The sequence below is a fragment of the Lissotriton helveticus genome, chromosome 8, assembly GCF_964261635.1.
Source record: "Lissotriton helveticus chromosome 8, aLisHel1.1, whole genome shotgun sequence".
Taxonomy (NCBI): domain Eukaryota; kingdom Metazoa; phylum Chordata; class Amphibia; order Caudata; family Salamandridae; genus Lissotriton; species Lissotriton helveticus.
The window spans coordinates 81,023,148-81,039,189 of record NC_136069.1 but is presented as its reverse complement, the minus strand read 5'-3'; the positions used below and the strand labels follow the sequence as shown (position 1 = coordinate 81,039,189).

The following is a 16,042-nucleotide window of genomic DNA, read 5'->3' as shown; positions in this document are numbered from 1 at the left end:
TCTGTAAACACAGGTGTCTGCCTGTGGCCTACCTTCCACTATTAGTTGTGCTGCACTCTGTAAACACTGGTGTGTCTCTGCGGCCTATCTTCCACTCTTAGTTGTGCTGCACTCTGTAAACACAGGTGTCTCTCTTCTGCCTACCTTCCACTCTTATTTGTGCTGCACTCTATAAACACAGGTGTCTCTCTGTGGCCTACCTTCGACTACTGGTTGTGCTGCACCCTGTAAACACAGGTGTCTGCATGTGGCCCACCTTCCACTCTTAGTTGTGCTGCACTCTGTAAACACAGGTGTCTCTCTGCGGCCTACCTTCGACTACTGGTTGTGCTGCACTCTGTAAACACAGGTGTCTGCCTGTGGCCCACCTTCCACTGGTAGTTGTGCTGCACTCTGTAAACACAGGTGTCTGCCTGTGGCCTACCTTCCACTCTTAGTTGTGCTGCACTCTGTAAACAGAGGTGGCTCTCTGCGGCCCACCTTCCACTACTAGTTGTGCTGCAGTCTGTAAACACAGGTGTCTGCCTGTGGCCCACCTTCCACTGGTAGTTATGCTGCACTCTGTAAACACAGGTGTCTGTCTGTGGCCTACCTTCCACTCTTAGTTGTGCTGCACTCTATAAACACAGGTGTCTCTCTGCGGCCTACCTTCCACTACTAGTTGTGCTGCACTCTGTAAACACAGGTGTCTCTCTGCGGCCCACCTTCTACTCGTAGATGTGCTGCACTCTGTAAACACAGGTGTGTCTCTATGGCCCACCTTCCACTGCTAGTTGTGCTGCACTCTGTAAACACAGGTGTCTCTCTGCGGCCCACCTTCCACTACTAGTTGTGCTGCACTCTGTAAACACAGGTGTCTCTCTGTGGCCAACCTTCTACTCTTAGATGTGCTGCACTCTGTAAACACAGGTGTGTCTCTACGGCCCACCTTCCACTGCTAGTTGTGCTGCACTCTGTAAACGCAGGTGTCTGCCTGTAGCCTACCTTCGACTACTGATTGTGCTGCACTCTAAACACAGGTGTATCTCTGCGGCCTACCTTCGTCTACTGGTTGTGCTGCACTCTAAACACAGGTGTATCTCTGCTGCCTACCTTCGTCTAGTGGTTGTGCTGCACTCTAAACACAGATGTCTCTCTGCGGCCTACCTTCCACTCTTGGTTGTGCTGCACTCTGTAAACACAGGTGTCTCTCTGCAGCCTACCTTCCACTCTTGGTTGTGCTGCACTCTGTAAACACAGGTGTCTCTCTGCGGCCTACCTTCCACTCTTGGTTGTGCTGCACTCTGTAAACACAGGTGTCTCTCTGTGGCCTACCTTCCACTCTTGGTTGTGCTGCACTCTGTAAACACAGGTGTCGCTCTGCGGCCTACCTTCCACTCTTGGTGGTGCTGCACCACTTAAACACGTGTCTCTCTGCGGCCTTCCTTCGGCTCTTGGTTGTGCTGCACTCTGTAAACATGGGTGTCTGCCTGTGGCCCACCTTCCACCCTTAGTTGTGCTGTACTCTGTATGCACAGGTGTTTGCCTGTGGCCTACCTTCAACTACTTGTTGTGCTGCACTCTTTAAACACAGGTGGCTCTCTGCGGCCTACCTTCAACTACTGGTTGTGCTGCACTCTGTAAACACAGGTGTCTGCCTGCGGCCTACCTTCCACTATTAGTTGTGCTGCACTCTGTAAACACTGGTGTCTCTCTGCGGCCTACCTTCCACTCTTAGTTGTGCTGCACTCTATAAACACAGGTGACTCTCTGCGGCCTACCTTCGACTACTGGTTGTGCTGCACTCTGTAAACACAGGTGTCTGTCTGCGGCCTACCTTCCACTCTTAGTTGTGCTGCACTCTGTAAACACAGGTGTCTGTCTGCGGCCTACCTTCCACTCTTAGTTGTGCTGCACTCTGTAAACACAGGCGTCTCTCTGCGGCCCACCTTCCACTGGTAGTTGTGCTGCACTCTGTAAACACAGGTGTCTGTCTGCGGCCTACCTTCCACTGGTAGTTGTGCTGCACTCTGTAAACACAGGTGTCTCTCTGCGGCCTACCTTCCACTCTTAGTTGTGCTGCACTCTGTAAACACAGGTGTCTCTCTGCGGCCTACCTTCCACTCTTAGTTGTGCTGCACTCTGTAAACACAGGTGTCTCTCTGCGGCCCACCTTCCACTACTAGTTGTGCTGCAGTCTGTAAACACAGGTGTCTGCCTGTGGCCCACCTTCCACTGGTAGTTATGCTGCACTCTGTAAACACAGGTGTCTCTCTGCGGCCTACCTTCCACTCTTAGTTGTGCTGCACTCTATAAACACAGGTGTCTCTCTGCGGCCCACCTTCCACTCTTAGTTGTGCTGCACTCTGTAAACACAGGTGTCTCTCTGCGGCCTACCTTCCACTCTTAGTTGTGCTGCACTCTGTAAACACAGGTGTCTCTCTGCGGCCCACCTTCCACTACTAGTTGTGCTGCAGTCTGTAAACACAGGTGTCTGCCTGTGGCCCACCTTCCACTGGTAGTTATGCTGCACTCTGTAAACACAGGTGTCTCTCTGCGGCCTACCTTCCACTCTTAGTTGTGCTGCACTCTATAAACACAGGTGTCTCTCTGCGGCCCACCTTCCACTCTTAGTTGTGCTGCAGTCTGTAAACACAGGTGTCTCTCTGCGGCCTACCTTCCACTCTTAGTTGTGCTGCACTCTGTAAACACAGGTGTCTCTCTGCGGCCCACCTTCCACTCTTAGTTGTGCTGCACTCTGTAAACACTGGTGTCTGCCTTGGCCCACCTTCCACTGGCTGATGGATGTGTGCCTGACCCTTGCTATTGTGAGCTCATCTCTACAAACAGGCTTCCTGGGACTGGCTGCCTGGCGCAGCCGAGGTTTCCATGGAAACGGAGATTGGGCCTGGTTTCAAAATGGCATTTATGATTACAGATGTTTACGGAGAGATGTAAAGTCGATAGAAAATGTTGAAATGCTCTTCTGTGCATCAAAACCAGAGAATTTGCCTTTTGTGCTGCCCAGCATATTTGACCATAAATCGCAGTGTGAACTACAGATCCTACCTTCAGACTCAAACATGTCTTATGTGCCTGTGCCCCCCACCCCCCAAACTACTTTTAATACCCCACCTCATACTGATCGCTGCTGAACAACCAGCTTGGGGACGTTTTTCAACTTTTTACGACAGGATAATTTATTATCCTTTCATTTCCTTTTTGGTTCTAGGAAAATAGACCATGGAGGGGGGAGGGGGGGAGATTGCGGTGAGAAATCCCTACCACGGGGACAGCCATATACCCCCTCACCAGGGGAGCCATGTTCCCTGTGGGTAATGGTTGAAGAGGTTTGTCCTGTTAGGAAAGAAGGGGCTGGGGCAGAAAGGTCGAACAAAGAGGGAATTGGTACCCTAACGTATTATACAAAATAAATACGAAAAAATGAGGCATAATAATGAGTGAGTAACTATTTATTATAGTGGGGACATTGATGGAAAACTATCATCCCAATGTATGAGGCTTCAATTCGCCATTGTGTGCAATTTTAAATAAAAGTATTGGTCTCTCAGATCAAAAAAGGGATTTATTGATTCTGAATTGTGCAACACAAGCTGATCAAACCCTCTGCTTCAACGGGGGAGCCTCCACTGGGACCTTCACAACCAAACAACACCTCAACAGCATCCCCTCATATGCAACATATTGTTCCTACTGTAAAGTGCTATAATACCCTTCCGAGTCTGGTTTGCGCTGTAAAAAACCGCAAACAAAATAAATATAAATAAATGAAGAGTTTTCCTGTAGTACTACTTCCCGCATTCATAATTCTTTTTGTGAATTGACCTCTATATCTTTAGCGCCATTGGCTCTGTGTGCACGTTAAACTGAATCACAGATAATGTTGAGCTTTAGAGTTCTCCAGAACAGGGTTTCAAATGTAGGGGCATATTAACAAGGAACTGGGAAAATGAACGCTGAGGGCGCTTAGCGTTGATTTTTTTAACGCCCGCTATCGCTGGATAATATCGCTTGGTTATCGGGTTATTATTAACAATGCTGACCGCCTAGGCGATAAAAAAATCCAGCGATAATGGCATTTTGGGAGGTTATCGCTGGTAATGCAGCGAGCAAACTACAAGGATAGGGATATCCTTGTTGATAGCCCATGGGGGGAACAGCCTTTACCACGCGGATTTTACTCCGCATACCGTTACAACGCGGTTTTTAGAACGCAAGTCGTAACCACGACTTGCGCTGGAGGGCGCAACAGGACAAGGAATAATTTAATTTACTATCCAACACCTTCCCTACTGTACGTAGGCTGGTGTTGGAATAGTAAATAAAAAAATTCCGAAGTCCGCACCCCTACAACGCAAGTCGTGGTAACGACTTGCGTTGTAAAAACCGCATTGTAACGGTACGCGTGGTAAAACCATGCGTCGTACCGTCATACATCCGCCCATGGTGGATTTAGCCATGTAATCCACCTCCCGTAGGATTACATGGCTAAGTCTGAAAATTAGCAGATGTAAAAAAGCAGCGCTAACCATGGTTAGCGCTGCTTTTTTTGTCCTTAACAGGGTTAGCATGAAGCTTGATAATAGGAGAAATGTCGCTAATGTCGCTTAGCGACATTTCTCCTATTATTTTGCTCTGGAACGCCCACTTTGCATCTCGTTAGAGATGCAAAGGGAAGCGTAGTGAAAAAGGGTGCTAACATGTGATTTTGCATGTTAGCACCCTGTTGATAGGGCGATATTTTTATCTCCGCTTTTTTGGCTTTTAAAGCCAAAAAAGCAGAGATAAAGCCCTTATTAATATGCCCCTTAGTTTTACAGAGATGGTGTTGTGGAAACTCAAGCTTCTACTGGAGAAAAGATGTCACTCATTTCAAGACCTCCCTCTCCAGCCCCTGCAACAAGAGTGTACTGGGACCCCTACACGTGCACCACACGCATCTATGAGCAAACTCTTCCACCTTCCACCTCACCCTGCCATCAGTGGCAGCCTCCTGTAAAGTGTTAAGAGTGCCCAGAAGTCCATATTTGACAATATGTTTAGACATATAGTAAAAAGCACAATACATAAAAACCTCTCAGTAGCCTTCCAAGGCATGTGGATGGATGATACATTATCTTCTATAAACCTTATTTAGGTCTCGCCTGTCAATGCGCATGCGCATTGAGCAGAGCGAGACTATGGGGGCTTAAACAAAGCTTACCTACACTGACGATTCACTGGCGATTTGATGAAGTGCATGTGCACTTTTAACTCAATGCGCAAGCGCAATTAGTTAAAATGCGCGTGCACAGCATCAAATCGTCAGCTTAGTGCCGCCAGCAGCTCTTCCCGCTCCGCCCCCTGCTGCATCAAAGGCTTGGCGCTCTGCCTCAGCCCAGCCATTCTCCTCCCCTAATTACCCCCTGCTGCATCAAAGGCTTTTTCACGGCCGACCGGCCGTGCTTTCAGTTTCACGGCTGGCCGGCCGTGTCTCCTTTTCTTTTTTTTTTTTTTAATCCGCTGCATGTTCACTTCTTATCATAGTTTTGCCGTTTCTAAGTTCTATCAATCACAGGCTTTATAACACTTCTTATCATAGTTTTGCCGTTTCTAAGTTCTATCAATCACAGGTTCTACTGTTATCATTTTATTTGTACTGAATTTCCCAACCTCAGAAGCATGAACGCCTAAATAAGTCTTACTGAGATTCAATCTCATAACCTGCAGATCATGGAAGATGTGAGATACATTTTTAATGTGATGCAATATCTTGCTGGCATCCTGAGCTTGACTCATCTAATCAGAATGCTTAGAATGCTTGCATTAAGTAACTACTATTTGCCTGCCTTGTAGTATTAATGTTGGGGACATGAAGCGTATGGAAACAGCATTGGAATGCGCTCACTAGTAATCTCCCCATCACTTACACCACCGCATCCACCACCGCCTCCACCACCACATCCACCGCCACATCCACCACCACCACATCCACCACCACCACATCCACCACCACCACATCCACCACCACATCCACCACCACATCCACCACCACATCCACCACCACATCCACCACCACATCCACCACCACATCCACCACCACATCCACCGGCACATCCACCACCACATCCACCACCGCATCCACCACCACCACATCCACCACCACTACATCCACCACCACTACATCCACCACCACTACATCCACCACCACCACATCCACCACCACATCCACCGCCACATCCACCACCACCACATCCACCGCCACATCCACCACCACCACATCCACCACCACTACATCCACCACCGCATCCACCACCACTACATCCACCACCGCATCCACCACCACTACATCCACCGCCACATCCACCGCATCCACCACCACCACATCCACCGCCACATCCACCACCACCACATCCACCACCACTACATCCACCACCACTACATCCACCACCACTACATCCACCACCGCATCCACCACCACTACATCCACCACCGCATCCACCACCACCACATCCACCGCATCCACCATCACATCCACCATGACATCCACCGCCACATCCACCGCCACATCCACCGCATCCACCATCACATCCACCATGACATCCACCGCATCCACCATCACATCCACCATCACATCCACCGCCACATCCACCACCATCGCATCCACCACCACATCCACCACCATCGCATCCACCACCATCGCATCCACCACCATCGCATTCACCACCACATCCACCACCACATCCACCTGACAAAGGTATTAATTTTGCTATTTTCAAAACCAACACATAAATAAAAAATAAAAAAACTTTCCTAATGCGAGACCTATTGCATTTTCAATGCTTGTTTATTCTTATATTCATGATCATGTTTTTTGTTGTAGGTGCTGGAACGGTGGCTGCTTCCCACCCCATCTCCGCAGGCACCCCCGAAGGAAGCAGTTATGGAGCCATAGGTGAGGACTTCCTTTGAAATATTCTTGGTAACATGGGATCTGGTGCTCCTTCCTGTTTTAGGGGTATGCATTCTGTTGCCTTCATGAATGATAAGCTGTAAGATTGGAAACTGAACTTCTGTAACGCACTCTGTGTTTCTCAACCAAGTTCTGTCCTGCTGCCTGTCATGGATGTAGGGTGCTGGGTTGAGAGGCTGTCCAGAAATAAAACAGAAACTGATGGAATCCGAGGAGCCTCCTGCCTGAGCCACATCAGGCCTTTGAGTCAACTTGTGTTCTTGTGTAGAGATTGATTGATTAATTGGCAGGCTGGTCGACACCAGTGAGCCAGCACACTAGAGGCTTGTAGATCTTCAGGTGGCACCGCTAAGGTGCCCTCTGGGTGCAGCAATTAATCAATCCACCACTGGAATCAGTGTGGGTTTATTAATACAAGGTGTTTGATACCAAAACCATAGATTTCAGGGAAGCTATAATGTAGCTAAATTGCTCATTTTTACCTGTGTCCAACATATGTTCTTAAAATGGCTTCTTTGTTGACTTGTGATATCTAAGAATTGACTTAGACATCACAGGGCTATATTTGCTCATGCAGAAATACCCACACATGTAAGATAGTGCACCCTGCCTTAGGGCTGTAGAGCCTGCTGTTGGGATGCCTTACCTATACTGCTTGCAGTGTCTTCAGGCATGGCTCACGGGGATGTGTGCCACGCAGTGTTTTCAGTTTTCTCTGCATCATGGCACGCAGCCTGCAATTGCAGTTTGCATGTTGGTGCGGAGGGGTCTCTAAAGGTGGCACAAATCATGCTGCAGCCCTTAGAGACCCTCTTTAGCTTACCTGCCCTAGGTACCAGGGGTACCATTTACTAGGAGCTTACAGGAGGTTCTAAAGGTATTGCCAATTGGGGGAACATTGTACAGTTTAGGGATAGATACCTGGTACTGGTAACCTGGATAGTAGGAAGCCAGTGCACTGTGGAGAAGTGTGGCTCAATGGTTAGAGCGGCAGACCCTGATGCAGAGGTCTAGCCTGGGACCAGGGTTCAATTCCCCGCCTCAGCGGGTCATGGGCTCAAAATTCCACTGACCTGATAATTCTCGACTCGGTGCCTATTCCAATCATGGAGTCCCACTCTGCAACTCTGGGCAATAGCTTGCTTAATCTCCACAACGGCCCCCACAACGCTAAGGATGCCTGGCCTCCACCTTGGGGGTGCCCAGGAGTGGGCACCTCACAGGGAAAGCCAGGATGGGTTCCACAGTGGTATTCGTACAAGCGCCTTGAGACCCTTGCGGGTGAGTAGTGCGCTATACAAGTATCAATTTACAATTTACTCCTGTCAACATTGCATCAGATAAAAGGCAAAAAGCGGGGGAGATCATGTCAAAAAGGGGCATTGTCCAACTGTTTCAAGAGCTGCAAAGCTGATCATCTCAGGAGGCTACCGGCTGCTGTAGATTGCACAGTGCGAAAGAAGAGCACAACATCCAGGTGTTAAAGAGCAAGGGTGTCTATTGCTTTGCAGTGAGCAATGTGTAACATTTTGCAGCTTTAGCTCCTTTATCTACTAACTAGCAGCCCGTCCCGACATTGTCCGGGTATGAATTGCTGCCGGCCAGTAGTATATTGTTTTGTAGGATTTCGCTTTGATAGCATTTCTTATCTGTGACAGGCCTGTGAAACGCTCCGGTTCACAGTGCACTGCTGATGCACTTAAGAGTGCGCTTTCAGTAGTGTGTGAACTCGAGTTTCCCTACTTTATTTTTCCTTGCAATATTATATAGCGCGAACTCGACAACATGGCATGAGCACAATTTACATTACAGAAGAACACATTCATTTGTGGTAGGCACGGGGAGACAAAGCGATTTGCCTGGAATCACAGGATGTTGAGCTGATGCCGAGAATCGAACGTAGCTCCCCAGCTCTAAAGTTCGCAATTCTAGAACTTGTGGCGGGAGGTGGGTCTAAAAGTGTATGTCGGTGCTGGCCATCAATGAGAGACCTGTGCATTTTTCAAATCGGTGGTGAAGAAATATGAGTATGTTGCCGGAGATGTAGGCCGCCGTGCCACCAATGTACTTACCGGAGAGGGTAAACACCCATTATTCCGCAACTTTCTTTCCGCCTACCATTTTCATTACGAAAGTACCATGACTCCGCAATGCCATTATAACGCATGGCATTACATTTTATATGCTTTTACCACGCATACATTTACAACGAAATTCGTTGTAAATGCATGAATGGTAAAAGCATGATTTTTTATGTTTGGATAAGGTAAGTATGGGTATAGGGGTATATGTTTTCGGGTACTGAGGTATATGTTTTGGGGTGTTTGGGTATTTTAAGGGTTCAGATATAGTTTTGGGTTATGGGGTACAGGAGTAGTTTTAGGGTTTAGGGATAGTTATGGGTTTTTGGGTACAGGGGTGTTTTTAGGGTTCAGGGCTAGGTTTTGCTTTTGGGGTATAGGGGTATTTTTAGGGTTCAGGGGTAGGCTTGGGTTTTGGGGTACAGGGGTATTTTAAGGGTTCAGGGCTAAGTTTGGGTTTTGGGGTACAGGGGTATTTTTATGGTTCAGGGCTAGGTTTGGGTTTTGGGGTACAGGGGTATTTTTAGGGTTCAGGGCTAGGTTTTGCTTTTGGGGTATAGGGGTATTTTTAGGGTTCAGGGGTAGGTTTGGGTTTTGGGGTACAGGGGTATTTTAAGGGTTATGGGGTAGGTTTGGGTTTGGGGTACATGGTTATTTTTATGGTTCAGGGCTAGGTTTTGGTTTTGGGGTACAGGGGTATTTTTAGGGTTCAGGGGTAGGTTTGGGTTTTGGGGTACAGGGATATTTTAAGGGTTCAGGGCTAGGTTTGGGTTTTGGGGTACAGGGGTATTTTAGGGTTCAGGGGTAGGTTTTGGTTTTGGGGTACAGGAGTATTTTTAGGGTTCAGGGCTAGGTTTGGGTTTTGGGGTACAGGGGTATTTTTAGGGTTCAGGGGTAGGTTTGGGTTTTGAGGTACAGGGGTATTTCTAGGTTTCAGGGCTAGATTTGGGTTTTCGGGTACAGGGGTATTTTTAGGGTTTAGGGATAGGTTTGGGTTTTGGGGTACAGGGTATATTTATAGGGTTAAGATGGGTTAGTGTTTAAGGGTGTTGGGGTATTTTAAGGAGTAAGGGTGGGTTATGATTATGGGGTGCAGGGGTATTTAAAGGGAGCAGGGTGGACGCCCGGAGCTGGAATGCACAGAACCTGGGAAGAAAAAACAATGAAATATTGGGCACAACGCTCGCTTTTTTTCCCCAGTAATCCCGCCCCCGCACACGCCCATGCCCCCAGCACACGCCCACAGCACACGATATGAGACATGGCATGAAGGGCGGAACGTACAACACGCCCCCAGCGTTTGTCACGCCCCCCAGCACACGCCCACAGCAGAACGCAGACACACCCACAAGGGACTACTTTGCTGGCACGGTTCTTTTACCTTCTAAATGTATATGGTGGGCGTCTGCATAGCCTATGTCCTTCTGCTGCAACTGCCCTTTCCAACGCTGTATTGGGTGTTGTGATTGGTGCTGTGGTTCCTGAGATTACCCGCCTCAAAGGTTTGTGCTCTCTCTTTATTATATTAGTATGGATACACGAATTGGCATCACACAATGACATCACATTTTTACAGGGTCAGAACAATATCTGTGCATTATTATGTAATAAACTGATGTTTACGACCACCTCAGTTTGCACCACAGGTAGCGTAGTGTTGGTGTCGATGTCACAAAATATGGATACGACTTTGAATTTCCTACCTTTACCATTGTAAAAGAAACTTCAACGGAGTTCCTTTTTTGAGGAGACCCTGCCTATTCACCCAAAGTTTGTTAAAATCAAGTATTTTCTACTAAAAGCCCAAACTAGTATCTGGGAGATGCCCCTGAAGCCTGTAGGTAAAGATTCCATCAAACATTCCCTGGTTCCAGCCTTGGTTGTTGACATGTTCTGCATTAAAACGCATCGCTTTCTTAAGATTCACCACAAGGAAGCCTCCATAAGACTCACGAGTTCCGGCGTCTTGTGGGAATTGCCCTCATTTTAATCCTGAAAAGTTGACTGGTTTGTGTTTGATGTACCCTGCCTCCTCAGGGACTATTTTACATCTGAAAAGTACATGCTGACATCACATATTTATTTCTTCATCTCAACCATGCATTTTTTTTAATTTGCACTATGCTCCAGGGTGTGTATCTGTGAGCTTTGCCAGTGCTTGCTTAATTAGCCAGTCATAATTCCAGGAATCAGGGAGGCTGTACCTTGTTCATACAAAATCTTTACTGATAAATAACATTAGTTCATTGTTAACACTTCTTATTTCATCACCTCGAAACTATAGTATGTTCCATGGAAATGAATAAAGTCCTTTTTTACAGTGAAAAGCACAACTTTCATTGTGTTTTTTATTTTCAACAGGTAGACTAAAAATAACTTTAACAGTGATGGATATACCATAAACACATTTCAAAGAGGGAGACTAAACCAATGTACTCATGGTGTCTAGCCCATAATACCAAGCCTTAAATTACTAAACCAAACCCTTAACCATATATCCTTACCCTCCCCCGTCACCGTTTAACCATAATCATAACCCTATACCTAAACCCAATATTCTGAATCCTGTACCCAAAATCTTTAATCCTGCACCCCCAACTATTAACCCTATCTCCATTTTCCATTAACCCTGACCCCCAACGCCTAGCTCGTAACTCCAGACACTACACCCTAACTCTAACCCATTACTAATAACACCTGTACCCCAAACAAAGCCCTCACACTTAACTCCTGCACACTAACCCCATTCCTTAACGGTATAACGTTATACAGCAAAACTTTAATCCTATGCCGCAAACCCTTAACCATATACCCTTAACCCCAGTCCCTATTCTGATATCCCTATACCCATAACCCATACCCTAAATTATAAAACCCTTAGCTCTCAACTCTTAACCTTATACTCCAAACCATTAACCCGATAACTTTAACGCTGTATCCCTAAACCCAACCCATAACCGCAAGCCCCAAACCTCTATACTCCTAATTCATAACATTTAAGCCTTAAGTTAACCACATTAACGTTGTCCTTCATAAAATATATTCTTTGGGGGTAAGAAACTCTCTGGCAAGAGGTCCTTTACCAACATATTTATTTTTAGAACAAATATTTGGGAAGAGGTATTTTTGTAAGTGTTATTTTCGAAGCTTTGCCGATACCTCTAGAGGGAGATGCTGGTGTCTAGATCTGTCTCACTCCTAAAGGGTCCTCCTTGTGCATCTTCAGATGAGTCCAGCCCCAGTCCGGGTAGACAGCACTGCTCACCGGATGGCATCCCGCGCTCCCGGACGTATTCCGACAGCTCGGTGGAGGAGGAGAGTGACTTTGATACAATGCCAGAGATTGAAAGTGATAAGAATGTTATTCGCACTAAGGTAAGTTTGACAACTCCTGGTCAAAGTACAGTGTAATCCTTGGGCACGGATATAGAGTTGTCCATTCCTTGGTAATGCTGTGCTGTGGTGTGGTGAGGTGGCATGCCAACGTTAAGTCATTGAGTGAGCAGACTCCATATTGTTGTGTCTTTTAGTTGCACAATTTGTAGTGCATTTGCTTCTTGGCATTGTTTGTATTATTCTATCTCTTGTTACGCTCCAGTGGCTCAAAAGTGGGCTAAGGCCCAGAGGGAAGGGGCTAGTTCCATATCACTGTAGGGTAGACCATAATTTGCACCACCTGCCTGTGTAAGCCATCTCTCTGAAGTGGAAAAACAGCATTACCAGTAACTCATTCATAATAGTGCAACATAGATGTGCACATTTGAGAAACCACTTCCCTTACCCAAAGAACACAAACTCCATCTCAAGATTTTGTTTAAGGATGTACAAATATGGGTACAACATAGCACTAGCATAAGAGACAAAGATAGGCAAGCTCGCTAGAAGAAGGCCCAGTCAGACCCTCCAGACTGCCCTTGACATGTGCCTTAGCTTTAGGGGATTTTTACTTTAAATAGTGATCTCTAACCAGGTACTTCTGCTTAGCAGGACCTTTGGCTGGTGTCTCTGTTCACTAGTATCATCACGTTAAGTCACAAGGCTTTCTACCTCTATTTCCAGTGACTTTCCTAGAGGGGTTCCTTCACTGTCCTAGAGGAATAGAATTGCATTCTAGAAGACCGCTGATGGGGAGTGTGTATCACGCATCAGGATACCCTATCCTTCCTCCTCCAATTGAGGGGACACAAGAAGCAGTGAGCTGCTACAACTTTGTGTCGAGGACAATCTAAGCCCTAAAGCCTGTTAGGACAGCACCAACCACTGGCAAATGTGGATGATTCCGCCACAAACTTCATAGAATTTCAACCAATAGATGGCCTCATTTAGGAAAACCTTTGCATCACTGCGTGAAAACAGCGATGTGACAGTTTTCACTGCGCCATCCTTGCGGCAGGATGGATGCGCCGTATTTAATGTACGGCGCTCCATGTCGCAAGGAGTTACAGATACGTCAGTATTTCTGATGTATCTACAGGCGCAAAAGTGGCACATTGCTGGGGTGTGTCTGAAAACAGACACAACTCCCGCAATGTGTTCTTTCACATGGGGCTAGCCCCATGTGAAGGGGTCTGTGTCAGTCTTACGCCCGCTGTGAGGCAGGTGTAAGATATTGATGCAGTAGTGTCCTAGCAGTGTCGCTGTAAAATCTCATTGATTTTACTGCGCCACTTCAACAACCCTTTATTGCGTGGGACCGCCCACCCTGCATACATTATACCTGGCGCAGGTATAATGTAGCGCCGGAGTTTACAGAGTGATGCAGCTGCTTAGATGCGTCTTCTTTGTAAATATGGTGCAATGTGGCGCATTATTTACGCCGCTGCAGTGTCACAAAAAGTGATGCAACGACGGCGTAAAAGTGTTACAGGCCTTCATAAATAAGGCCCACGGTGTTTTGTAGTCCTGCATTGTTCTTCACCTGCTAGAAGAGTCGCAGTCAGCCGTCCGCTGTGCAGAGTCCCAACACACACCCAGACCAACATAGTGGACCTGGAGCACAGCGGGGACGAGGCAACCTCTATTAGCTCAGTATAAGTCTAATTTCCAGCTTGTCGACTCTGAAGGTCCTACCAGTCCTTTATGGACTACAAGGAACACCTTCTTGGTGGGGACCCCCAAAGAGAACGCCGCTCGGGGTACAGGAAAAAACTCTACACCAACCAATCCTCAGAAGAACTGACTCTCTCACCAGGAACACTCCAGGCTTGTACTTTCTTCAACAATGCTCATGTTATAGTCCCAGACCCATTCCCGATGGTCTCTCAGGTCACCTTCCTGTTGCTATGGGAAACTGTTATCCCACACCTTCCAGTCTGGCAGAGCCACCTGATGGGCCAGGGAGACAGACACTGTATTGTTGTAAACCTTGTCAAACATAATACCAGTGAGCAGTACTTTGGTTGCACCCTAAATAGATTCAAATTATTCTGGTAAAAACAACATTTTGATCTTTATGTTTGAGTTGCCAGAATGTCTGTGCCTGTTGGTCTTAGTTCTCTCTATTTTACGCATAAGGAACCTCTACTGTCTGGTTAATGTAGCTTTAGTTGAGGCAGAATGACTCTTTATTTTCACTTTCTCTAATATAAAGCATTTCTTTTTTTCCATCTATAATCTCAACTTTAGACGTTTCTCTATGTGTCGGATTTGTCCAGAAAAGACCGGCGAATTGTCAGCAAAAAATACAAAATCTACTTCTGGTAAGTACAAGGTGGCTGTGGCTCAGCACATCGGTCCCTCCACCTAAAGGGTGGGTTCTTCCCGCATAGGGGCCGGGGTCATGGTGGGACCCCCCAGGGGGCTGTCAAGAGACACTGTAGGATTTTTCAAAGATGGGTGAATTCCTTCATTGCATTGTATTGTATTGTGTTGTATTACATTGTATTCTATTGCATTGCATTGCATTGTATTGCATTGTATTGCGTTGTATTGTATTGCATTGCACTGCGTTACATTGCATTGAATTGCATTGTATTGCATTGCATTGAACTGCATTGCATTGAATTGCATTGCATTGCATTGTATCGTATTGCATTGCATTGTATTGCATTGAATTGCTTTGTATTGTATTGCATCGCATTGAATTACATTGCATTGTATTGCATTGCATTGCGTTGAATTGCAAAGCATTGTGTTGTATTGCATTGCATTGCTCTGCGTTACATTGCATTGTATTGCATTGCAGTATATTGCATTGCATTGAATTGTATTGCACTGCATTGCATCGTATTGCATTGCATTGTATTGCATTGAATTGCTTTGTATTGTATTGCATTGCATTGAATTACATTACATTGTATTGCATTGCATTGCGTTGAATTGCAAAGCATTGTGTTGTATTGCATTGCATTGCTCTGCGTTACATTGCATTGTATTGCATTGTAGTATATTGCATTGCATTGAATTGTATTGCACTGCATTGCATCGTATTGCGTTACATTGCATTGCATTACATTGCATTGTATTGCAGTGCATTGAATTGCAAAGCATTGAATTGCAAAGCATTGCATTGCATTGCATTGATTTGTATTGCTTTGCATTATATTGTATTGCATTGAATTGCATTGTATTGTGTTGTATTGCATTGCTTTGTATTGTGTTGCTTTGTATTGTATTGCGTTGTATTGTATTGCGTTGCATTGCATTGCATTGTATTGTATTGCATTGCATTGTATTGTATTGCATTGCATTGTATTGCATTGCGTTGCATTGTATTGTATTGTAGTGTAGTGTATTGTGATAACTCTTCCATCCTGCAGCACATAGTAGAGAGGAGAAGTGTCAGCAGAGTATTCTATCCAAGTTGCAAGCACACAGGCTCGGGTAATAGAGTGCGAGGAAAGAGTAGGAGGGCGAACACGGAGGCAGTGACATAATCTTGGGAGGGACAGGGAGTAGTTTATTTCGATGAGGCTGAGCATCAGCTGGGCCAGTGTTGGTGGGTAAAGCGGCTTGAAATGAGCTGATGAAGGAGTTGAAAAAAGACTGAACCAAGAGTACCCTCTGACGT

General features: G+C 46.3%; 1 protein-coding gene across 1 annotated transcript in view; it reads left to right on the top strand.

The window, feature by feature from the left end:
* SIDT1 (SID1 transmembrane family member 1) overlaps positions 1-16,042 on the top strand; it is a 166,192-nt gene that overhangs the window by 77,875 nt on the left and 72,275 nt on the right. Inside the window, exons 9-11 of the mRNA XM_078655905.1 lie at positions 6,863-6,934; positions 12,260-12,408; positions 14,659-14,732. Of these exons, the coding sequence (XP_078512031.1) occupies positions 6,863-6,934; positions 12,260-12,408; positions 14,659-14,732 (295 nt within the window). The remainder of the gene's footprint in view (positions 1-6,862; positions 6,935-12,259; positions 12,409-14,658; positions 14,733-16,042) is intronic.